Source organism: Gigantopelta aegis, chromosome 9 (assembly GCF_016097555.1).
Source record: "Gigantopelta aegis isolate Gae_Host chromosome 9, Gae_host_genome, whole genome shotgun sequence".
Lineage (NCBI taxonomy): Eukaryota > Metazoa > Mollusca > Gastropoda > Neomphalida > Peltospiridae > Gigantopelta > Gigantopelta aegis.
The window spans coordinates 6,383,046-6,409,745 of NC_054707.1; the positions used below are offsets into that span (position 1 = coordinate 6,383,046).

General features: G+C 34.9%; 1 protein-coding gene across 1 annotated transcript in view; it reads left to right on the plus strand.

The window, feature by feature from the left end:
* The first annotated feature begins 2,144 nt into the window (after window positions 1–2,144).
* LOC121381258 (sentrin-specific protease 1-like) overlaps window positions 2,145–26,700 on the plus strand; it is a 32,771-nt gene continuing 8,215 nt past the window's right edge. Inside the window, exons 1-11 of the mRNA XM_041510499.1 lie at window positions 2,145–2,290; window positions 17,694–17,761; window positions 18,439–18,647; window positions 20,275–20,317; window positions 21,123–21,292; window positions 21,821–21,987; window positions 22,822–23,009; window positions 24,379–24,418; window positions 24,803–24,865; window positions 25,500–25,584; window positions 26,413–26,445. Of these exons, the coding sequence (XP_041366433.1) occupies window positions 2,184–2,290; window positions 17,694–17,761; window positions 18,439–18,647; window positions 20,275–20,317; window positions 21,123–21,292; window positions 21,821–21,987; window positions 22,822–23,009; window positions 24,379–24,418; window positions 24,803–24,865; window positions 25,500–25,584; window positions 26,413–26,445 (1,173 nt within the window). The 5' untranslated portion in view covers window positions 2,145–2,183. The remainder of the gene's footprint in view (window positions 2,291–17,693; window positions 17,762–18,438; window positions 18,648–20,274; window positions 20,318–21,122; window positions 21,293–21,820; window positions 21,988–22,821; window positions 23,010–24,378; window positions 24,419–24,802; window positions 24,866–25,499; window positions 25,585–26,412; window positions 26,446–26,700) is intronic.

Sequence of the window (26,700 nt, forward strand, 5' to 3'; positions counted from 1 at the left end):
ATGATGGTTAATGTAAATGTGGCAAATATTTTGGGTCACGGCTGAATTACATATTTTATTGGGCTGCCGACACCATTTATGGCGAGCCCCAATAGCGACAACATAATACAACACAACTGGGCTGCTGACAACACCATTATGGCGAGCCCCAACAATCAAATACCGTATTAATAATTTCTAGCAGTTATTTCCCTTTGATCCTGGGAAACTGAGGCCAAGTGTTTTAACTGTTAATATTTACTACTCATCAGTTATTTCCCCTTGACCCTGGGATGACAGAGGCCAAAAGGTTTTTAACTGTTAATAATAATTCCCCCAAAAAAATATATACATATGTACATTGCCTATACTGTTACTTTAAGCAACCTGTAATCGCCATGTGTCATGTAACCCAACCGTGCCATGTTATAATAAAGATAATAATTTAATCAAATCTATTATTTATAATCCTATATAAATATTTCAAAAGTTCCCAGATAGCTTCTAATGATGTCTCCGATAGTCATTAATAACTAAACAGTAAATATGATATGTAGTCACATTCTACAAATTTGTGACTGTTTCAGGAATATCACTGATTGAATATGATTGTCACTTTGCTCTACGAACAAGTCCAGCAACACACTAAATTGAGAAATATCCATGAAGGTCTCGCACTAAAAACCAGGGAAAAACACTAAACTTTTACTTTGAACATTGTGAAAAACCTCCGGAAAAGCGATAGACCACAACACAAAACATGGTGAACACAAAACACGGTGTTAGGCTGCTGCATGTTACTATATGTCCAGACTTCTTGCAGCTTCACAATCTGGCACAGATCCAAGCTCTGCAACAGCATCACTGCAAAAGAAAACACACAACAGCAGTATCTTTCTATCTTAACACATTCTCAACAATGGGTGGGAGGGAGGGGTTTCTTTACTATTTTTGTGCCAAAAAATTTTCAAACTGATATGGTTGGTTTCAGACAAAGGAATGAAAAAGGGCGGCAATAAACCGGATATTTGCTCGTTGTTACTCTGACCGCTGCGAACAAGCCAGTGTTTGAACCGGGTTCTAAGCTTGCCGTAACATTACCAAATACGATTTCCCTTCCTTAGATAAATTCATCTATTCTGTAATTAATAGATGGTATTATTTCCTAAAATATCGTTTTTTTAGTACGTACGAAATTATTGAAGACAAAATCCAGTTTGGGCTTCTTAGAAATATTAAGACGACCAGAAGCACATTGAATATACAGACACTGATATTCTAAACAAGAAAATATATTTAATATGTAACTTTAATCGTAGAAATATTTTATTAGTCAGAAACATCTTACAATGCAGCAAACTCAGGAATGTCCCTTTAAGCAGTAATGAGCCTGCATTGCTAATTACTTCACGATATCACAATAGAGTACACCTGTACACTTAATTGGTAAAGCAAACAGAAACCAAACAAGTTGAAAGGGAAGGGCTAAAGATTATCTTTACTGGGCATATTGTACTAAAAACATCCTACGACATGTAGCGTGAAAGGCGTACATTATAGAAACAAGTAATAACCGAATAAATAGAAACACTTAAGAATTATGTCTGCAGAGCATTGTTACAAAAACATCTACCAAGCGTAATCTAATGCAATATAATTTATTTTCACCTTTGTAAATTTATGACACAGCAAATAAAATACGGGGTATATATATCTAATAATTTATTTAGCCCCCATGTACATGTAGTACACATTATTTAGGCCGTGGACGAAATGTACTGGGGAAATAAAAACCCAGTGGACGAATCGTCCGGAACTGATTTTGTGTAGTGGACGAATCGTTTCGAGTTCCTCAGTGGACGAATTTTCAGTGGACGAATCGTCCAGTGGACGAATCGACTGCATCCCAACAAAACAACCAAACATATAAAACAACAACAACAACTAACTATTCGAACGTAGCTTTAGTGGACGATTTACAAACATATATTTATAAATATACTACATGTATTTCTTCTCTCTTTTTTAATAGGAATATGATAAATATTATGCTTTTCAGGTGTCGAAAAATAACTTGCACTAGCAAAATATTAAAGGGGAGTAACCCTACAAAGCTCTTCCATTCAAAAGTGTAAATTGTTAGCTTCCGGTTTTTTCAGCGCTAGTTGAAATTTCCATGCAGTCGGATATAAAACCGTTTACAAATGTTTAGTTCGGTGTCAGACAAACTTCGGTCATTTATTTTTCAACCTACATGTGATCAAGAAATACATAGGCACACTAAAAAGCGGAAACGTGAAACGGATGACACGTAAGTCGATATTTGAAAACATCATCATTGTTTATTTTTAATGTTTTGACATTTTTAAATTTTGAAAAGTGTTTTCCAGACCCAAAATACAGAATTGAATTAAAAACTGAGTGTAATAATTATATGATGTGAGAATAACACTTTTAGTCGACAACAGTTCCACCCATTCCAGCAAACGTCAGTAAACAACCATAGCCATTTTGTTAGTATGTTACATCTACTAGATATCATCATCTAGGGTAGTACTAGTTCATCAAGATTAACTTTGGCTACAAGTGCAAGCACTACCAAAGGTTAATCCTGGGGACGAACAACACCATTAGCGCCCTTCCAAGCAATTGTGCTCGGAACGGAATTCAATCCGAATTGCGGTCAGACTAAAAGAAAAACAACCGTCATCACGTTTTTCCACCCAAATCGTGTACTGTGATCTATTTGGAACATATGGACACTAAGAAATACTTACTTTGAAACGATCTTCACTTTGAATTAAAGGAAAAACGACCGACTGTATGACTTGTTTTTAAAACGCGCGGTGCATTATGGGAGGAAAATGAAACTCGGAACAATCTTGTATGTGGAAAAGGATCGGTGAAGTCATTTCTCGTTTCATAATGAATAAAACAAAAACCATAAAACTAAAAATTAATTAAAGTTAATAAAATAACTTAAAACTAAAAATAAATTAAAGTTAATAAATTAAAATAAAATAAATTAAATTAAAGTTAATAAAAAAAACAAAAAAACATTGATTAATAGAAATGAAATAAAAATTATGATTTACACACACACACACACACACTATATATATATATTTTTTTATTTTTTTTTAAAGAAAAATAACAGTTCATTAATGTCTCTAAAAATAACTAAAACATAAGTACTAAGTTTTAAACTTACTTTACTGTCTTTTTTCTGAGTTTTCTTCTAAAATCGTCCGGGTGTGTGTGGGGTGGGGGGTGGGGGTGGCAATGAAACATATTTCTCTCTTGTTTGCCAGTACGTAAAAATGTTACTGTTGCCTCTTGCTCGCCACGAGGGGCAACAGTAACGTTTTTACGTACTGGCAAACAAGAGAGAAATATGTTTCATTGCCACCCCCACCCCCACATACCCACCCGACGTTTTCAGAAGAAAAAAACTCAGAAAAAAGACAGGTAAGTAACAGTTTAAAACTTAGTACTTATGTTTTAGTTATTTTTAGAGAAATTTACTAACTTTTTTTTTCGTTAAGAAAAAAATAAAAATAAATAAATATATATATATATGTATATATGTGTGTATGTGTGTGTGTGTGTGTGTGTGTTCTATTAATTAATAAATGTTATTTTATTTTACTTTAATCTCATTTATTTTATTTTATTAACTTTAATTAATTTTTAGTTTTATGGTTTTTGTTTTATTCATTATGGAACGAGAAATGACTTCATCGATCCTTTTCCACATACAAGATTGTTCCGAGTTTCATTTTCCTCCCATAATGCACCGCGCGTTTTAAACCCAAGTCATACAGTCAGTCGTTTTTCCTTTAATTCAAAGTGAAGATCGTTTCAAAGTAAGTATTTCTTAGTCTGCATATGCCCGAAAAAGATCACACTACACGATTAGGGTGGGAAAAGATGGTGTCAGTCGCTATTTCGACCACAATTCCGTTCCGAGCAATTTTGCTCGGAACTGCTCTGTATTTGCTAATGGAAAATGTCGCCGGCACTATAAACTCAATGTGCATTTACATTCGAGTTTATTTTTATGAACTAGGGTAGTACTAGTAGGGCAAGTTCATCAAGATTAACTTTAATAAATTTTTAGTTTTATGGTTTTGGTTGCATTTATAATGGAATGAGAAATGACTTCACCGATCCTTTTCCACATACAAGACTTCCGTGTTTCATTTTTCTCCCATAAGGCACCGCACATTTTAAATGGAGCCCATACTGTCATACAGTTGGACGTTTTTCCTTTAATTTTAAGTGAAGATCGTTTCAAAGTAAGTATTTCTTAGTCTCCATATGCTCGAAATAGATCACAATACACGATTAGGGTGGGGAAACGTGATGGTAGTCGTTAGTTTGACCTCAATTTCATTCCGAGCTTAAATTGCTCGGAACGTTCAGACTTTGCTAATGGTGGAACATGTCGGCCAGATTAACCTCATGCACATTTGCATTTGAGGTTAATCTTGATGAACTACATCTAGGGCCTACCTGTATTTTTTTTTTTTTTTGAAGGGTGCTTTTTAATTGTATATTTCTCAATAATAATTCACTGGAAATACTGGAGTCAGCCAGTGATTGTAAACCGACTGGAGTGTGTTCTGTATTGTGATTGGTTAATTACGGGCCATTCCGTGGTAATGATTTAAGCCAGGACGTGACATTCTGACTCTTATGATCTCCTTAACTAAAAGTCCTTTTTAAATAGAAATTCAGTTTTATCATTTATAGGTTCATTACATATAGTAGTATTAGCATGTCAGGCCTAATTTTGTTTTTTGTAAAAAAAATTGACTTATAAAGTGAATAGTAAAATGTGCCAGGATGTGACAAAAATGGACATGACTTTTTTAACACTGCAGTCAATTCCAAAACTCTGCTCTCCTGGTAGAATGTTTGCTTATTGAAATACACTGTTTAACACAATATCCAGTCTATTTCTAAATGCCATATAGCAATTTACTAAAAAAATATTCTTTATGATTTAACATTTATTTTTAAAAATTTCAGTACAAGCTGGGACGTGACGAGCCAGGATGTGACTTTTTGTCCAGTTCACTTATACAACTAATAAATGATATGTATATCAAATACTACTAACGAAACACTGTTAGTTTATGAAACCAATGATATTTACTGGTTTTAAGTATTTTTATCATCCAAATAAGTGCATAAAATCTTAATTAATTGAACTGTTGTTGTGCAAAAAAAAAATTCTCATACAATATTCATATGATATACTTTTATAACCCATAACCATATCATTTGTCAACAAGATTGCTTATCCTGATGTTGCTAAGTCTGGTGATTTTTGTCGTACCTGTACAATACATGTACAAACTAAAAAGACGAAGTATCTAGGTGTTACTTTTCTGTTGGCTGCGGCATAAATTTTTGCATTTAGCTCAACATTGATTGTACAAATGTAGCTTCATTTCTCATAAATTACATGTCCTGCATCAGTAAAGCTTCATTTATAGTTCTATCTATGAATGTTCTCTTTAATGCACGTCAAAATTGTTTTTCAATTTTATTATTTTAAAATTTTAATTAAATGTTTTGAGGTTTGATTTTTTAAAAATATTTTAGAAACATTTTTAATATGCATTGAGATGGATATCTACAGATGTACTATCAATGACACTGAATAAGTTTGGGGTATAGGCACGACATTTAATTCTGAAGAATTCTTGTTTGCAATTTACCATATGTTTTAGAATTAAAATACACATGTATATTATATTTTGCCTTTTGCTGGTATTTTTATGATCATCTGATTTAATTGGAATTCAAAATATGAACCCCAGTCAGTATAGAAATTAGTCTTTGGGCAGTTTTTTCTTTCTGTTTATCATTATCTGATAGGCCAAACTGTCAACAATGTATATTAATATAAACTGTTGATGGTTGACAATAGCAAAAATCTCATCAACACAACTGATTTGAATTCCTCCAACCCAAGTTTTATGATCAACATGTATCTTTACCAATTACATCCTTCACTAGAGGAATGTTGGTTTATATATTCTAATTCATGTTTGGATACCCGTATCTGCCAAAGAATAAACTTAAGATTTTAGCAGAACATTCTATTTTAACAATTCTTTGACACAATATTTATTGTATGTGTACACCAGTTTGGGTTCACAAGATGGAACATTTGGTATAAATACAATATTCCTTAAATTGGTAGATTATCACTAATTCACTGTTTGGTCAAAACATAGAAGCATAGAATTGATAATAGTATTTTTTTTAATCTACATAAATCCACGTTAAATATTCGAACATGCTCTCCCGAACTTCCACTTTCTGATTCTTAATGGTGATGGGTAAAATATCGAAAATAAAAGTAATTACTTTTAGGTACATGTGCATTATCTAGTCAGTTTTGCCAATTTCTTTATGTAGAGAAATTTAATACATTTTTAATCTTTACTCAATTTAACCTGCCATCTTGAATGTCACGTCCTGGCTTAATGTCAAGTCCTGGCTCAAAGTTTGAGGTGGTTATTTTAATCATTTAATACAACCAGTTATCAATATACATTTTATTTATACTTGGAACATTGAGAAGGAGGAGGATTAAAAAGGATTTTTATTTCTGAAAAATAGTTTTTAAATAAAACTAACTTTTATATGTCAAATCAGCCAGGACGTGACATTATATATTTTGAAAAATAATTTAATATACTAATTATGATATGAAAGAAGGCAAAGTAGTATTTTCATATGTAGTATATTTTAGATGTGATGTCCTGATAGCTAATTTTTAAATGAAATATTACCAAAAAACAAATGTCACGTCCTGGCTTACAAAAATTCTTTTTTCAAATAAAACCGTCATAAAAACCCATAAAACATAAGTAAATTGGCAATAAAAGTATATTTGTATGTGCTTAAGGGTGTTAACTTTAAGCTATAATAAAAACTTAGTTTAATAGATCATTTTTAAATGTCCACACCCATGGACCAAATACCACGGAATGGCCCTTACATTCTTTTTCCGGGATCAAATAGACAATAACACCTGGAAAGCTAATGACGTCATTAGAAAGTGACGTCATTAGCAATTGGAACAGGCGAAGTTGACGATTCAAGGGTCTACAGTTAGATTGTAGCCAGGTATTTTTTTCAAGAAATGCTAAATATACAGTTAGTTCTGTAGAAAAAACGATTCAGTTTACAATGGACATAACCATATGGAGTTTTTAGATTTGCAGGTGTTATTGTCTATTTGATGCCTGGAAATGTTTCATGACATTTGCGGGATCAAATAGACAATAACACCCACAAATCTAAAAACTCCATATGGTTATCTCCTAATTAGAACTACCGGCGTCGTGGTAGGCCATCGGTAGGTACTGGGTTCGGATCCCAGTCGAGGCATGGGATTTTTAATCCAGATACCGACTCCAAACCGTGAGTGAGTGCTCCGCAAGGCTCAATGGGTAGGTGTAAACCACTTGCACTAACCAGTGATCCATAACTGGTTCAACAAAGGCCATGGTTTGTGCTGTCCTGCCTGTGGGAAGTGCAAATAAAAGATCTCTTGCTGATAATCGGAAGAGTAGCCCATGTAGTGGCGACAGCGGGTTTCCTCTCAAAATCTGTGTGGTCCTTAACCATATGTCTGACGCCATATAACCGTAAATAAAATGTGTTGAGTGTGTTGTTAAATAAAATATTTCTTTCTTTCTTTCTTTCCTAATTAGAACTGTTTCATTTTATTAATATTTGTACGGTTTCCAATTTAGTAATCGACTATATTCATCTTATTCTGTAAAAAGAAATTCCAGTTTGAATATACGGCTTTAAAATAAACGTTAACTCAATAATATAAATGCATGGTGTAGTGGTAAGGTATCAACGTTTGTGAGTTCGATTCCCAGCCTAGACACTAGTAGTTTTTAACATGAATTTATATTCATGCAATAGTTCATTGATAAAGATGCATAAAGTCTTATCAGGCCTCTGCAAATTGCATGAGACAAGTAAGCGATGGTGTGGGCAGCTCAGAAGACAGTTGGAGGAAACTGACAGAAAGGGTTGAAACAGAGTTTTTGCTCGCGTAAAATTTGTTACACCATTTACTTGGATATAATGGGTTACGCAAAAAGGAAATGGGTTACCTGGATTTATTTCTGTGTAACATGTAAATGGGTCACGCAGATTTTCAAAAATAATTTTTTTAAAATACCACTGACAGTTGGGCCACTGATGTCAAGATCTAACTTGCCTGTGGTCAAGAAAACTAATCAGGGTGACCATTTTCTGTGGAGGATTGATCCACAGATTTATTCAGCCATCAGATGGTATATCACGCATATACATTGGACTTCACTTGGTCTATAAAACAATTTAATACATATTTTAAATCCAGGGTGTGCACTTTACGGCAACCAAAAATTTCTGCATATTGTATTATGTATCAAAATGCAAATACAGTCAAACTTCGATCACTCCACCTTCGATCTCTCGATAACTTTGATCTCTCGATCTGAAGTGACGGTCCTGGCCGAGTTGCTGTACAAACTAGTAATAATGACTTTCGAAAGCTCATACTTCAAAAACATGATCTCTCGACCTAATTCTTTGGTCCTGCCATAAAGATTTAATAGAGTGTGCACCTCTAAAACTTGATGCGTGTGGATTGTCTAAACTGCCATTGCCGATAGTATTTTAAAGACGAATGTATTGTCAATCATATCAATCAAGTGAAGCACGCCTGTCTTGGGTGGTTGTGGCTGTCAAGGATTACCGTGATAATTACAGAATAATAGATCGCCAACTAAGCGGAACAAAATGATCCTGAGTTTGGTTGTCAGTGTTCGTCCGTGGTGGAGAGCCTAAGCCTCGCTACGTAATACGTAATTACAGACACAGTCTGGTTATCTTCAAAGAGCATCTGTAATAATTGTTAGTGCTGTTTGTCTTTGCTCTCAAAGACGTGAATCGTGTCAGACTTTTAAAGTTAATGTTCCGCCATGTTTATTGCAAAAATCTGTGCAAAGAGAGATGTTCTCAAACTCAATATAAAGTTTTCAACATGCCCTATCCATTATACATAAGCTGTTGTGATTTTGACAGCTAAATAAAAATAATATTTTAGGCCTATGTCATTTCCTCCCATAATGAAACCACAGGAAATAGTGGGGCCTATTCGATTGCCACCTTCAGTACTCGAGCACATGTATGCATGACGTCAACTTTTGTTAACCAGTGACAGTAGTCAGAAGTTAAATATTTTCTAAAAAATTACATTTGAATTTAAATACTATTTCTTGACCCCTATATTTAAAAGATACGCTACAAATAATTAGTGCCTGTGAATTTGGTTGAGATGTGTAACACGTTTGATTTGAGTAAACTTACTTGAACCGGAACACTGAGAAGTTTGGTTAACACAACAATCTGAACCGGGTCTCGTGATTGTGTCAAACACACTCTCCAGTAGTGCAATATCAGAAACATAATTTAAAAAAAAAAATTATTTATATATTATACTACTCAAAAGAATTTAAGGGTCAGACGATATTTTCGACATTATTTTCTGAATGTCAATTATATTAGCTAGACCATAATGTCACGCATGGTATTGTTCCATTTTGACGAAAGTGGGTCTAAGCAACCCATAAATGAATTAAAATCCACTGTCATTGACACTGTCGACTAGTTCTAATGGCGAAAACATGCTTACATTTGCACGTAAGTTAGGGCGAAAGCGAAAGGTCTGCTAAGTGCCCATAACTTGCTTTTTCACAAAGTGCTTCATTTGCACGCTTTGCATGTGTATTCCATGTTCCCAATGCTGAATTTCCGTATAATTGGAGCTTGCGTTCGTGTATGGTGCACACTCCAAATTCGACAATGGTACGACGTCAACTGACTATCGAAGATCGAGGAAGGGCTATTGCTTGGCTTCAGGATGGCAATACGCAAAGAAATGTTGCTCTGAGACTTGGTGTCAGTCAGAGTGTCGTTGGCCGACTGTGGCAACGGTACCAAGCAACGAATTCTGTTCGAAATCGTCCACGTTCGGGAAGACCCAGAAGCACTACAAATAGAGAGGACCGCTACATCACCAATATGGCTCTACGTCAACGCACAACCACTGCACGCCGATTACGTGACAATCTGCGGACTGCGACTGGAACTCGAGTGTCTGATCAAACCATACGCAATCGTCTGAGAGCCAATAATCTACGCTGCCGTCGCCAGGCTGTTCGACCACCACTCCTACCACATCACAGAACGGCCAGACGTCACTGGTGCATACTTCATCTGCGGTGGCAACGTGTTAAGTGGGGTCGAGTGATGTTCACTGATGAGTCCAGGTTTAGTATCCAGTTCAACGGCGGTCGGGCTCGTGTCTACAGATGTCCTGGGGAGCGCTTCGCTGATGTTAACGTTAGACAACGTCACCGGTTCGGTGGTGGCAGCGTCATGGTGTGGGGCGGCATCTCTATCCACCACAGGACCCCCCTCTATGTGGTGGATGGCAATCTGAATGGAATCCGCTATCTGAATGAGATTATCCGGCCGTTGGTTCTCCCAGGCCTTCAGCAGATTGGCGGCGGGGCAGTTCTGCAGGATGACAATGCCAGACCCCACCGTGCCAGGGTGGTAACGGACTTTCTCAGACAACAAGGTATCGCCAGGATGGATTGGCCAGCATATTCGCCAGCCTTGGCCCTAATAGAGCACGCCTGGGACGAATTAGGCAGGAGAGTTCGTGATAACCATGCCCCTCCGGCCAACCTTCATGATCTGGGTCAACTTCTTATGGCAGAGTGGCAGGTCATTCCCCAAGAGTTCTTCAGACGTCTGATCAACAGCATGAGGCAACGATGTGTCGAGTGTATTCGCGCCAGGGGTGGATTCACACACTATTAAACGAATGTTCTAATGTGTAAAATCCATGTTTGACAACCTTCAACTTTGACAGCATGTCATGTGACTTTCTTGTATACAGTGACGTTTATTTGTGGTTTTTTGTAAATATGGAACAATAAATTAAATTTTTGGTGTAGTTTACATCATCAATCTAATACACTCTGAAACTTATTTGGTTATAAATTTTTGACCCTTAAATTCTTTTGAGTAGTATATATTATCTTTCAATAGTCGTACTTGATATAATAATCATGGGTAATGAAATTTCGGTTCCGTGATTTTACCGACACTGTACCGGAAACAATCGTTACCATGAAATCTGAAGGCCTGCCATTAAATTGGCAACAGTAGCTCTCATTTGAGTCATTGCCTAAAAACAATGCTAGAGGGGCTATCGAATGCAATGCAGCTTTAGACAAGTACATCTACAATGTAGTCTTGTACCCATTCACTTGTCAATAACAGACAGGCTAGTACATACCACAGTCTTTGTTGCCCCAGTTGTGTAGGACTGCTGGAACAAGAAATAGATCAACTGGCCACCGATTAAAAAAATAAGCAATCTTTACACCTTCAGTCTGACATCTCCACTGTATCAGTTATAAAATTGTGACTATGGAATGCATCTATAACGGGTTAATTACACAAATTAATTAGTTTTTAAATATAATATATATGTGGTTGAATACCATTCATATGGTTATTGCATTTTAAAAAAAAGAGGTTTGTGTGAGTTAATGCATAAAAATTAAATGAACTTTTGTCATCTTGTACAGGGTTCGCAGCGGTCTTTAAATTTTTTGAAAGTCTCTTAATTTGAAAAAATTACTTTTAGGTCTTTGAATTGTAATAAAAGTCTTTAAATTCTCACAAATCATAGCCAAAGCAATGATGTTATCTTTTACAGCTGCATGCACTTGATATTTTCCAGTTACAAGGTTTAATCTGTCATGATGCATGTAAAAAAGCTAAATGTTTTGCCATGGACAGCAACATAAACAAACTGATTTGGTATTTGTATCACATTCTATTGTCTTTGACTGCTGTGTGAAAGTCTTTGAAAATGGCAGGTAAAGCAGGGCTTCTAGAATTTTTATAAAATCCACTAGCCATGGGATCAATAATTTAAAACATTTACTAGCCATGATTAAAAATCCACTAGCCCTACTTTACTTTAAGTAAATATAAGTTTACTACTAATAATAATTGGTTATAAATATCATCTAAAGAGTGAGATGTAGCTTTAAAACACTAAGTTTGGGGGTGGGGTCAGGATATTCATATTTACAAAATAAGACTTGAATGCATTTAACAACTTTTGTTTTCACTAGCAGTTGGACATGTTAATAGTAGTTATTTACTAGCCCAACTTTGAATATGACTAGCCACGGGAGTGGGGCTACCATAATCTAGAAGCCATGGGTAAAGGTCTTTGAAAGTCTTTGAATTTGTTTGATCTTTAAGGCTATGAACCCTGTAATGGTTTTGCATAACCGACTGGCGACAGACAAACAACAAAATCGTTTGTGCCATATTTTGTGCACTGACTGTCTTTTGAGTGATGACTAAAGACAGATCTGACCCTTTTCCAGAATCATCCAGTCCTTGAAAGTCTTTGAATTTGTTTGGTCTATAGGGTGTATACTACCAAATCAAATCCCATAGACGACAATAGTAACATATGTGGCTAAAACTCCTACCTGCAACATATCAATCGACATAAACGCCACGGATATAAATACTACCACCCCTCACCCTTAAAGTGAATCACAAAAAAGTGGGTGTCAAGCTGCTCATTTCTGAGATAACGGGTAGCGTCTATGACTACCCTAGTTCCGCACAAAATTTGAGTACTTTTTTTTACAGGTCCCATACATGTTCCAAGCACAAGGCTACTCGAACTTTGACCCAGCCGGAAGTTATTTGGTTTAGTACTACCTTTAAGGCTATGAACCCTATTGTAACATATTATATATATATCTGGGGTGGGAATTCTCCTTGGATCACCTGTTTTCCTCTCATGGAACGTTGCATTTCCTGGCATTTTAACCGTCCTTTCCTCCAAAATGTGTCAGATGGCACAGATTTTAACTTAGGATTTCGAGAATTTCCAGGACCCCTCTATATTTCCTCTTTTTACAGTTCACCAATTCCCACCCCTGATATATATATATAATACACGTTAAAATTTAAATTTAATGGCAGTATTTATTAGAGCTAACCCAGCACTTGCTAGTATATAAATATTCTTTAAATTTGATATTTCATCAGTAAAATATACCATCGACGTCCCAAACTGCGTTCACCTAACGACAAAAACACGAATACGATATTTATGGAAATACTATTCTACATTTTTCAGCTACAATACATGAAACAAAATAAATTGCAATCAAATAACGTAAAAAATCAACAATGTGGACGTAAAACATATCCATTCTAATAAATAAAAGTGAAATGCCCTCCGTTAAACAGGAAAGGGTGCGACGTTTCTAACTGCGTTCAGGCGCATGGGTTTGCAAAAAGTATCGTACTGCACATGTGCAGTTCGTCATTTTCCATTTTTAAGGTAACTACATGAAAAAAATATGTGTTTCTTAATTATGCACAGTTGGCAAACACTTAATTTATTATTATTTTTAAAGAAAAATTCAATTTATCAAGGTTCTGGTCCGGTCCACGTTTTATTAACACACATCGCTCACACTTGATGTCAATACTGATAGGCATTACGTTCATACCTGTGAATAGATTGTAAAATATAATTTTTTTAATGAATTGATTCTAAATTAACACAATTTATATACTCACAGTTATTTACAACTGTTATGAATGGATTATGAATACTATTCACTACAATAGAGGCACAAAAATGTAGCATACCTTTTGCAGATCGAATATAATAATTGAAAACAAATTCTAACAACAGGGATCTTAAAAATCTTAAAAATTAAATTCTTTGGCCTTGTTGATCTGGCACGTGTGAGGTCATGTGACACACCAAACATTAATTCATCTTTCTCCATTTTAAGTGATATCGGTAATTTTAAGGAATAAACAAAAACGACTTAGTAAAATTAATGGTTTTAAGGGTTTGTAAAGTTTTGTATTTAGATACTTACTTTTCTCAACTTTATTGTTTATAAAAATTTTCCTGAACTGTGAAGAAAAACCTCATAAATGAACTACATGCCGATGACAACAAATCGGATGTTGATTACGAAATTTGAAGCATAACACAGTTAGGGACGTTGACGATAGTAGTTGGAACTTTCCCCAATAATAAAGATGGCGTCAATCAAAAAAAGTATGTTAGATACCGTTACTCAACTTGATAAGCCTACAGCTGAAATAGCTGAAACAAAATCACTAATCTCCATGTAGTTTTATAAAGTTGAAACATACTTCTATACAACACAATTAAAATAATTACAGTAGAGACAAATTTTATTTTTGCTTAAAAGTTCCATTTTAAGCTGGAATTACCAAAGACCTAAAGTGCTTGGACCTGTTAAAAGGGGTTTTACAACTTTTAGAGCATGCCTCCCTTGAATTTTTTTTGAATTTCAGGTTTTTAAATAAGGCCCCCCCCCCCCACCCATTTTACAGCCCCTGCTCTATTGGTATTGCTAAACAGAACAAACTATTTTTTCTCAAACAGCCACCTACCTTTGAAAGATAATGAACAGCATGCTGTAACAAAAGTGCCAATCAAGCCTTGTTTAGCATTACAAGCTGAGTTCATTCATTGATTCAGTCACATAGCTTCTGTTTGACAGCTGATGGTTTTGTTCATGCTGCTCACTTGTCTCTTAGCATTCTTTCAGTCAAACCATGATGACAAGCCACATGTAATTGAGATCTATACATTGTGTGAGAGTTTTGTCAGTCTGTCTGTTGTCATGTTGCCACCAGGCACGGACGGGAGGACCTCTGCTGATGTTATTGCGAAACTGTCTTCACATTTACATGACACGGGTTGTCCCTGTTTCGTAGACATGTATGTACCTCAGTTCATTTCTAACTTGAAGGCAGGGCTGGAATGTAGCCCAGTGGTAAAGTGTCTGCCTGCTGCAAGGTCGATCTACGATTGATACCCATCAGTGGGCCCATTGGGCTATTTTCCTTTCCAGCCAGTGCTCGATGACTGGTATATCAAAGGCTGTGATATGTGCCATCCTGTATGTAGAATGGTGCATATAAAACATCCTTTGGCAAAATATCTTTCCCCCCCCCCCCCCCCCCCCCCCCATTCCATATATAAGCCCCATAAGAAAATCTCTATTTACAATGATGAGGGAGTGGGGGGTACTGGGCGGATATTTTTCCCTATTTGTTTTTACATAATAATGCCACGAGGAAGTGATACATCGAGCGCATTAAAAAGACCTTTAGAAAACATGCTTATACGCGATGACAAAGGCTCTTCATAATGATGGAACTGTTATCGACACATTCGATTTGGATAGTGCCTTGTCACTCATGTTTTTAGAGCGAGAAGGAACTCCCCAGTGTGCCACAACCCTGCAGAATGTATGACGTCATTTATTGTATGGTGTCAGTTCCCCACAACAAGACCTCTCACAAGCGTATTTGGTGTGTCTCAGTCCAAAACGGATGGATTCATTTTGATCTGCATTGAGCGGTGGTGTGTCAATGGCGATTCCTAATGTGTCATTGGCATTGGGTCCGAGACTAACATCCTACAAAAGATACTGGACCAATACAGAATCACTAGTGCATCATCCTCCCCAGCTATTATTGGTTGGAGCCATGCAGGACTCAAAATTGGAAGCAATATGTGGCCTGCTGTTATTTTTTTTTATATAGCAGGTTAAAAGAAATATGCCCTTCTAAGAAACAAAAATATAGCCTGCTGGATAATAAAGATAGCACCGGGTGAGATGAGGGTTTGATATAGTGTTTGAAAAATTATGACCTCTGAGGTGGATTTTAGGCATGGAATTAAAATATAACAGAATTAACAGTTAATTCATCACTTACGTTTTGCATTTACCATAGTTTGACACCCAATAGCCGATGTATTTTTCGTGCTGGGATGTTGTTAAACATTCATTCTATTCTATTTCAACCTGTGCTATGTGATTCACAGATTCTCAACTTTTATGACAGCTCCTAAAAATATAAACCATATGATTATGTCTGCATAATGATCAGATTGAATCTCTTTGGCAGACCCATTGTGTTTTTTCCTATTCTAACCAGTTCACTACAACTGGTATATTAAACGCCAGGAAATGCACATGTAATTCTGAACATTCTAGCATGCTAATACTATCACAAAACCTAAACCTGAGTATACTGAATGGTATGTGCTGTGTGAAAGTGCATATTATTATAAAAGATCCCTTGCTGCTAATGAAACAATGTGTGTTTCCTCTGAACACTACGAGTCAGAATTACACAATTTTTAACATCTGGTATTAACATCTAGTGATTAATTAAATATTAAAATTGTTTAAATCTTTTGTGAATTAATTTCTTTACAAAATTTTTAACATCTGGTAGCCAGTGATTAATTAAATATTAAAATTGTTTAAATCTTTTGTGAATTAATTTCTTTACAACTTTGGTTTGTGCTATTATTTTGTACTAAAGTAGTGTCGGAAATGGAATAAAAATTATTTTCGTCAATTATTTCTTTCATATTAAACTGACATGTAAATATTTTGTAAATACTTATTTAATGATACTCTACCTACTTTAGCATTTACTTGTTTTGGCTATCATTGATGTACAAGGTGGTGTTTACTCTTGAAATTAAAATAAAGATGTCAGTAAACAGGATATTTGTGACCTTTATTGGAACAGACCATAAAACATTTTGAAGATATGTGTCAATTTCATATATACCCTAAAATAAACTTTTAATTTGAAACTGCAAATTAACTGAGTATTTTGAATTGCAGCATAAATTATTAATTATGACCAACATATTTAGTGAATATAAATTCAATACAAGTACATTAGAAATTTACACATTCTTGCAACCACTTAAAGGTGCTATATCATAATTCTATGTGAGCATCTGTTTGTGATAAAGATTCTCCAATAAAAAATTTTTTTTTTTACTAATAGATAAAATTATTTCCTATAATCATTTAAGGGCATATAGTTAAAGGTGTAGTCTTTAAATGTTAGAGAAAAATTTAATAAAAACATGATTTGCAACAGCTGTCATTATGCAACTGAGATAGCACCTTTAATACCGGTATAATAGATCATAAACTCAAAATGGTTCCTGACAGTTTTGCTCAAAAGTTACTTATAAATGTCTACAAATATTTTGTTTTGGAGAGGAATAGGGGTAAACTGTCATCAGAAACAGTCCCTTACATATTGTAACAGCAATTAAATTGACACATGTTGACCAACATTTGTTATAGTTTGTTCCAATAAAGTGCACAATTCACCTGTTTACTGGCATATTTCTTTTAATTTCAAGAGTAAACACCACCTTGTACATCAATGAGAGCCCAAACAAGTAAATGCTAAATTAGGTAGACTATCATTAAATATATATTTACAAAATATTTACTTGTCTGTTTAATATGTAAGAAATAATCAACGAAAATCATTTTTATTCTATTTCCGACAGTACTATAGTCATTAATATTTGGGTATTGAATACTATATTATTTTGTCTCACTAAACAAAGGGTTTTTATTCTTTTTTTAATTGGAGTTTTAGCTTGGATTAAAATAAAAATGAATTCAAGTTAAATAATTTTATTATATGTATTTCATCAGCCACTTACATTTGTTTGTTTGCAGGGATTCTGATGATCCAGACATACAGATTTTGTCCGTCAAAAGGCCAAAAAGTGACAAAAATAAGACATGTATGTACAGGCTATTTTTCTTTATGTAATTATAAAGCTTTGATGCTTACAATTGAATAATTCTGATAATTAATTTTCTAGCACTTGTGCTTGTACATTATCATATTTCTTTTTTAAATAAAAAAAAGGAACCTTAAACAAAATTGTGGTGCATTTGAGACATTTCTTAGTAGATTGGCAGTTTTAACTTATGTAAGGGTTTTTGATGTTGCACAGTTGATTTTGTGAGTTAAAAAAAGAATGGGGAGTATGCAGTCTTTTGAAATTGGACATTACATTGTGTTCAAACTGCAAATTATGTTGTTGTTTTTCCACTACTTGTGTCGGGTTCAAATCCTAAGAATGGACCAGTATTTAAAACATAATAATTTTGCCACTAGACCTACATGTGTACGGTTCAGATCCCAAAAAATTACCACACCTTTTTCTCTTTTTTTAAATTTACTGTTGGATAATTGTTTGAATACCATTCATTGCTGCTAGAAGCTTTAATTCACTCTAGTCTCGGCGATTTTAGTTTTCAGTTTCCTGACACTGCCTCTGAATTGGATGGTGGAATGAGTACCAAAAAAAAAAAAATAAATAAAACTAAAATGTAAACTTAATTCCTTGATTTGAAATCGCAGTGTTTAGCTAGTGTTTAGAGATCGTGTTCATTCTTGTTTTTGTATTTTTAGTTTTGAGTTTCCTGACGCTGCCTGTGAGCCGGATGGCCGAGTGGGTACAGAGGAAGACGACATCGTTCGCGGACCAGTTCAGCGTACAGAGGATTCCTGAGGAGAGTCGGTGGCGACACCCGCCCTCTGGTCAGCAGCACCACTCTTCCTCGAGACCAGTCCCTGTCGTCCAGGTGCCCACCTCTAACGGAGGCCTGCTGTCATCACAGGTGGGTGGGTCTCCACTCTGTGGCCAATAATGCTTGGCACACACCTGTCGATTAACGCGGATGCGACTGTCTGAAAATAGTAGCAGTGGTGGATCCAGAAAATCCATTTAGGGGGGCCCCATTGACATGAGGTGGAATGCCAAGGAAACTTTAGGGGATGTTTGGAGGGGGATCGTAAAAAAAAGAGAAAATTAATATAAAATAAAATTATAGATCCGCCTCTGAGTAGTCTGAAATTGTGCACCTACACACGAGCCGACGCGGCAGTCTAATCATTGCAAAACAGAAGATTAGATGCAACTGTCGCATCTTTGGTCTGCATACACCTACCGATTAACGCAGGCATAACTGTTGAGTTGGTAATAGTCTGAAAATATGCCCCTGCATACACCAGCCAACGTGACAATGTCTAATTGGGGTAAAACTGGAGATTAGACTCGACAGTCACATCTTTACCCTATACACACCTACTGATTAAAGCTGACGTGACTGTCGAATCAGCTTTAATCAGTAGGTGTGTGTCAAGCATAACAGTCGGGGTTCATTACAGGTCAGGAAATGTTAAGGAATTAGGACACACCCTGTCCACTGCCAAATTAGCCATTTGCTTGTTGTTTTTACAAAGTGTCTACATTTAGTATATGAATTTTTCTTTAAATTTAGTTACACTTTAATAATTTTCATCCAAATACCCCACATTTCTGAAAATTGGCTTAAAAAAACTTCTTTCTAGTGTAAGCTCTGGGAATTTTGAGTTGAGTCGTTGAAAGTTTTAGAAAATGAAAGTTTGTTTGAATGGGTTGTTTTCATTTCAAATAGTACTTAATTTCAGGGTAAAAAAAAAAGTTTGTTTTATTTAATGACACCGCTAGAAAAAAATTATTTGTAAATCGTCAACTATTGGATGTAAAAAATTTGGTAATTCTAACATAGTCTCAGAGGAAACCCAGGGTTTAAGCTGTCGTCCACCAATTCGTCAAATACAAATTAAAATGAAATTTGGTGAATATAGTTTATTATCAAATCGCCAAAAAGCTAATTTCAAAATCGTGTGCTACTTTTGATCTTCCAACTTATTGTTGATTTGACATTTGGTTTTTACTTAAAATATCTTTACGACCTCATCAGCATTGTCTTCAATCGGAATATCTCGTACTTTTCCGTTACATATGACTCGATATGTTGAATTATGATACCTTCTATAATTATACGGTGAAATATAAAAGTAAATTCTGTTTTTATGACGTCAATCATGTTGTCAATTTAACTCCTACATGTACAACAGCGATTGTGTAACTATGTTGTAGAAATAATTATCAAAATAAACAAAAATGTACTTGGCAAACTGAAACTGAATTTGGCTAAGACAGTTCTGACCAAATTAGCCAAATTGCTAATCATTTTAACTTAAACTCTGGAAACGGGCTACATTTTTCCATTAGTTTTACAAGATCTTTTAGATGCACTTTACCACAGACAGGATAGCACCTATTACAGTGTTTGATAACATCTCGGGGTAAAAGAGCACACAGAGGGTCCAGAAAAATCCATTTACCTCTCACAATGCTTCTATAACTAATATAATATTTGTAAGTGCATTGATGTAGTATTGTTGTTGGTGTTTCAGAGACTCCGAAGGCGTGGTTTGCATTCTAAAGAGGATTCGGCATGTAAGTATTGTGGAAAGATGTCCTTGTCTATTAGTAGTCATTTCGGAATTTAAAAGAAACCCTTTTTGAATGTCAAACCAGCTAAAGCAGCCACTTGTGCTAAGAGGAAACATTCTTATTCTACAAAATCATCAAATATAGTATAAACTAACTTGTATTAAGAAGCCACCTGTCTTAAAAGCCAATTTTTATACTGCCTTTGGTGGCTGCTAAGCAGAGTTTTCACTATTTTTGTTTATATGTGTATATGTATTTTAAAAAAAAAATTATGTAACATTTTATGACAAAAATGTTTGTTATGCAGGGCTTCTCGAATTTTTATAAAATTCACTAGCCATGGGATCAGTGATTTAAAACATTTACTAGCCACAATTAAAAATTCACTAGCCCTACTTTAAATTAATACAATTTTACTAATGGAAATAGTCAGATATATCGCCTAAAGAGGGATATAGAACTTAAAAACACTAAGATTGGGTTGGGGGGTGGACCAGAATATTCATATTTACAAAACAGACTTAACTGCAGCATTGGACAACTTTTTTTCACTAGCCGTCAGGCATGGCAATAATAGTTATTTACTAGCCCAACATTGAATATCACTAGCCGTGGGAGTGGGGCTACCATAATCTAGAAGCCCTGTTATGTTTTTTCTTGAAAGAGGTAGACTTACAAAAACTATCCATACTTAATGGTAATTAAACATTTATTTGTAAAACCAACTTCTGGTTACATAAAGATTTTGAAATATTGTCCTTTGTTGTCATTAAATTTAAATTCCATCATTCAGTGTTCTTATTTGCAGCTACTCCGGCCCCTAATGTAACGATCACGCGACATCCCCCCGTCAGTGAGGTGGCCAGTACAAATGGCAGGGAAAGCTTCACTTGTCGTGCAGTGCAGACAGACACACTGTCGACTCGCAAACCATTGTTTAATTCATCATCACCCACAAGAAAGTTCACAGCCTTCCAGGTAACATTGTCTGAATAAAAGGTGATTGGGTTATTCAGCTTTATTACCCATATGGACAGAGAAATATATGGGTCAAGATTTTACTATCTCTTTCTTTGCGAAGATCAGGGGGTTTTGTTTTCTTGATGTCATATATTCAGTGTGTTTGTGCTGTGACTAGTGATGTTCTGACAATTGGTTATGATAAAAAATTGATTGGTTCAGCTCAACTGACCACTAAACTCTTGCAACTTTGCGATCTTTTAGTGCAGTGCCAAAAGGTCTTACAAAAACGATGTAATGTTGCCTAAAATAGCTCTGTGAATTGGGTCCCAGGCCCAAATCTAGAATTAAAAAAGTGGGAGCTGTGGTTTCTCCCTTCCCAGGAAAAAGGGTAGAAGTTTGATTTAAAAAAAAAGAAAAAAAGAGTAAACATTAAATGGTACATTTCTTAATGTTTTGTAATATTCCACATTAATTTGGAAAGGTCCACAATTTTCTGAAATCAGTCTGTCTGAAACTAGTAACACTATGAATAATTTATTTCAGTGTGTCCGCCTGGACGAGCGAGAACGATACCGTCAACTGTTACAACACTACACATCGGTTCCCCTCACCAATAACGTTCCGCCGGATTACAGCTCCAACGATGGCAGCTTATCAAACGACAGACAGAAATTCAGCCTATCACGGAGCAGAATCTCTATTCCTAATGGGTATGTTTGGCTTTGTGTCATAGATCTAGGGAAACTGTGTGAGCCATTTTGTAGAATGTGTAACAGTCACCTTCATCTGCACTTTCAACAACTTGTGTGACTAGTTGTCTCAATATTATTCAATCCTTTTGTTTCCTCCTTCGATCATCAACACTTTCTCAATATGCATCCTCAATTCTCTACCTCTAACTTGTACTAAGCTGTGAATTTAGCTGCTGTAAATTCCAGATTTTAGGTTGGAAGTAAAACATTATAAGATGGAATCTAAAAATATCTATATTACATTATGATTCTGGCAGAATCAGAAGAAAAAAAAACCTCCCCAAAATTCATTGCCAGTGTGTGTGTGTATTAAACATGTATTATATCCAGCATAATTTAATCCATGAAAATATTCCAGGTTAAGATGGTCTGAAATAGTCTTGGTTAAGATAGTAAACATTTGGATGTGATATTGAGTTGGGGTTTTGAGGCTTGCAACACAGTACTGACAGCAATGGAGAACTTTTCCCCCAATGTTGTGAGAGATGTATGTGTTTTCAGACTGTCTAATGTAAATATGCATTCAGTGGCAGATCCAGAAAATCCATTTAGGGGTGGGGGGCCCAGTGACATGAGGTGAAATGCCAAGGAAACTTTGGGGAAGTTTTTTGAGGGGGATCGTAAAAAAAATGAAAATTAATGTATAATAAAATTATAACTATCGCAAAATTTAGGGGGGCCCGGGCCCCTGGCCCCCCATAGATTCGCCTCTGGCATTTTCGGATCGAGCGTAAGAACACTTTGCCTTTTTTACACTGTTCTAAATTTATGATTTACCTTTTTCGGAAACAGTTTCCTTTCTGAGACAAGTGCTGATGACAGTATCTTTGCATCCCAGTTGAAAGCACCACAAAAGCAAGATGGATTTCCTGTCACAAACAGTGTTTTGTTCAGAAGAAAGTCGCCCATGGAAATCATGAAAACTGCAGCATCATCCAATCATTCTATTTGCATAAAATCACCAACATCAGTTGAAGAAGGTTAGAAATCTGTTAGAAATAGACACTGAATTCCATATAAAGACCTACTTTTTGTTTTTCATATTTAAAAAAAAAATATTAATAATTTCATTACTTCATTGCACCCTGATTCCCATGCTTATATTCAGTTAACTAAGATTCGAGCACGCTGTCTTGGGCACACTTCAACTATCTGTGCTGTCTATCCACGGCAGCGGTTCAGAAGTCAGTAGAGTGACCTTACACCTCACAATTAAGACATTAAAATTCACTCTGGATGGGAACTGGATCTGAGGTTTGAACCCAGTACCTACCAGCTTTCAGACTTCACCACAATACCACCGAGGCTTGTCTCTGTACCTGTGTCCTGATGGTCCTATATTTTGGCTTAGTACTCTTTGGATACATTTTGAAATATCGCACAATCACAAACTTCCTCTGAAATCCACACACACAGTCTCTTCACGTTTATTTTCACCAATTCAACTTTTGGCAACTGCAATTTTAATATAGGAAGGCCTAGTAGATAAATCTTGTAAATAAGTTGACGCTCTCCCTCGTGTTAATTTTTTGCGTTATCAGTTGATGTGCTGTTATTTTAAATTTTATAACATTTTAACGTTTTTATTTGATTCAGAAAATTAAAATTGATAAAATCTTATGTAAATCAATATAATGAATCGGACATTTGACGGAAAAAAAACGACGGGAATACCCCTATTTGTGTATTGATACGGTTGTAAATCATTGTGGAATAGAGTTCGATTGGGTTTTAAAATATAGTTTTGTATAATGACAATATTAATGCATTTGGAATTATAAGAATTGAATGTTATATTTTTGACGTTCATGCGATGATAAACACCAAAACCGTTTTACACTCTTATGTATGAACGTCTTTGCACTAAATTGCTACGCCATTCATACAGTGTGTAAAACGTTTTTGGTGTTTATTATCACATGAACGTCAAAAATATAACGTTCAATTCTTAAATATTAACTGCCCCTACCCCCATTGCTGTCTTTTATTTTGATCAGGGAATACGGTTTTGTTATTCAGATTTATTCCAGTTTGTACATAATTAGCTGAAAAAGATGCATTTTCATATGCATATATAAATACTCTATACAGTACTGCATAAAACAATTTTGGCTCAAACATTTTCATCATGGCTAATAAAAATCCCACTTGGCCAATTTTGTGGTTACGTGTAATTTTGATATAGGGTGAGCCCTGTAGTATTTCTATTATCTTTGTTTCATTATAAATATTTTGATGAAACTATAACGCACTAAATCATTATATACATTCTTAATGAAATTAATGTGTTTCAGATAAAAATTAATTGGTGTTTCAGTTCTTTCAAGATGTATTTATTTTCATTTTCAGATGATAGATTACGGAAAGTAGAAGAGCACATACATTCAGAGTAAGTTGTTATCCCTGATGTTTCAAATTGACACACCTCGCCAACATATTATTTGTTGTTGTTTTGTTTTGTATAATAGATTACAAAGTTCTTGGCACATCTGGTTGTGAATATTTCCTAATACAGGATTCACATGGGTGATGAAACATGAAATTCGGCTGTTAATAGAGTTATGCACTCTACAATTACAATCAGTTAGACTAAATTATTTCAACCATATCATTTTATTATTACTTTGTTTTTTTGTCCTATTGATTATTGAAGTGTGTTATCATTTTAAAGGTTTCTGTAATAAATAAACATGTAATTGAGGTTTTTAAATGTTCTTGTCATTTTTTCAACAAATATTTGTTTTTAAAAAATATGACTCACTTTAAATTTCAGACGACGTCCGTCTCTAGAATTCAAAACATCTCCTTATTTGGAAGATGACTGGATTAAAAATCTGTGAGTATGCACAAACAACAAAATACGATTGACAGGTTACGACCAGTTGCTTGACACATATGAATTGCCTAAATAACTGTCAGCATAGAGAATGGTAATAACTAAGTCTTTGTCTAAAACCACAAGATAAAATTCCCAATATTTTGTGAACCAAATGTTTACATCTTCAGGAGAAAGCTTGAAATTTGAGGGTTTTTTGGTTTTTAACAGGCTCCCATAACATTACAATAACACATTTCAGGGACAGAAAACAAGAATTAAATGTTAAAACTTAAGTTTATGATGTAAATGTGTTCAATCTATTTGCTCCATAGTTGTAGATTTGTTCTTTCCTTTAATGTCAACCTATAGTCCATCCCATGAGAAACGCCTTTTTTCATGCTATTGAATTTACTGCAAGTTTTTTTTTTTTTAGCTGATTAATATATTTTTTGTTATTTCCAAAACACTTTTACTTTTCTTCTTACGTCAAACAAAACTGAAATTATTTACAAAAAAAAACATTTTTGTAGGCGGATGGGATGGACTATACTTGTCCATTTCTTTCTCGGACATGTGTTCTTGTTTTTAATCAGATGTATTGAATATCTCAGCTTTGGATTGATGGTTTTCTGTCTGTGTGTTATCTCGTTAGGAAAGCTCGGTATTCGTCTGAAGCAAGAGAAAGACAACGAAAGATCGAGGAGGCAAAAATAACTGCAGAACTTCTAGAAGAGAAAGTAAGTTCTAGCAAAACAATACAGTGCTGAATGTAATATTTTTTTCAACATTACCTGTCATCAAACGTGACCGGAACTAGAGAGAGCATACAGTAGAAGAATTTAGGCCATCCCATTGGCTTTTGGGACGTTCGGACCAGACTACTAGCCGTAGGGGGTGGGGGAGAGTACACTTGTTTGAGGACAAGTAATGTATCCATAAAAGAGAAAACACGTCACGTTCGTAGAGTGTTCGTTATGATTCACAGTAGATTATTGCTTACAGCAGAGCAGGCAATCAACTTATTTCATCACTCACCAAAACAATGCAATTAATTTGTAATGAATTCCGAACATTTTGTTGCGAAATGTAGGAAAGCATTAACCAAAACAATGCAATTAAATTGTAATGAATTCCGAACATTTTGTTGCGAAATGTAGGAAAGCATTAACCAAAACATTGCAGTTAAATTGTAATGAATTCCGAACATTTTGTTGCGAAATGTAGCAAAGCATTAACCACAAATAGAGAAAGTAATTGGTAATGAATTCAAACATTTTGTTGAAAATAAGTCAATATAGATGTAGATCTTGACAAGCCAGAATAAAATTCAAATTTTGATTAGTAACAAATTAGATGTTTGATAAAACAAGATTAATTAGATCACTTGATTTATTTTGAGATCTCGGAGAAAGAGAAACAATAAGAGAGGTCTAACGCTGTCACAGTTTGTTTCTGCACATACTTTATTCTAAACCTCTTACTGTTATATTTATTGTTTGAAACATTTAAGATTTTTTTTACATATAAGCAGAATATATTTTTTTCATTGTTATTTTGTTTTTCAGAGAAAAGCCAAAGAACATGATTTGGAAAGACAGGTATGTTTTATTTTTATGACAATATAATTTATTTTTTAAATCTGTTATTTTGTGATGATATATCTTTAATTACGTTAGTAAAAAGTAATTTCCACAACGAGCAATTGTTATATTTTTGCATTGAAATTCATATTATGCTGCCACATCTGTACATCAAACAAATTTGAAAAAGATTATATAAAATGATTTGAGTTGGTCTTATGGAAGCATTTATTTAATTTGTGATTGATGTGCATCATACTAAGTCTGTGCTGT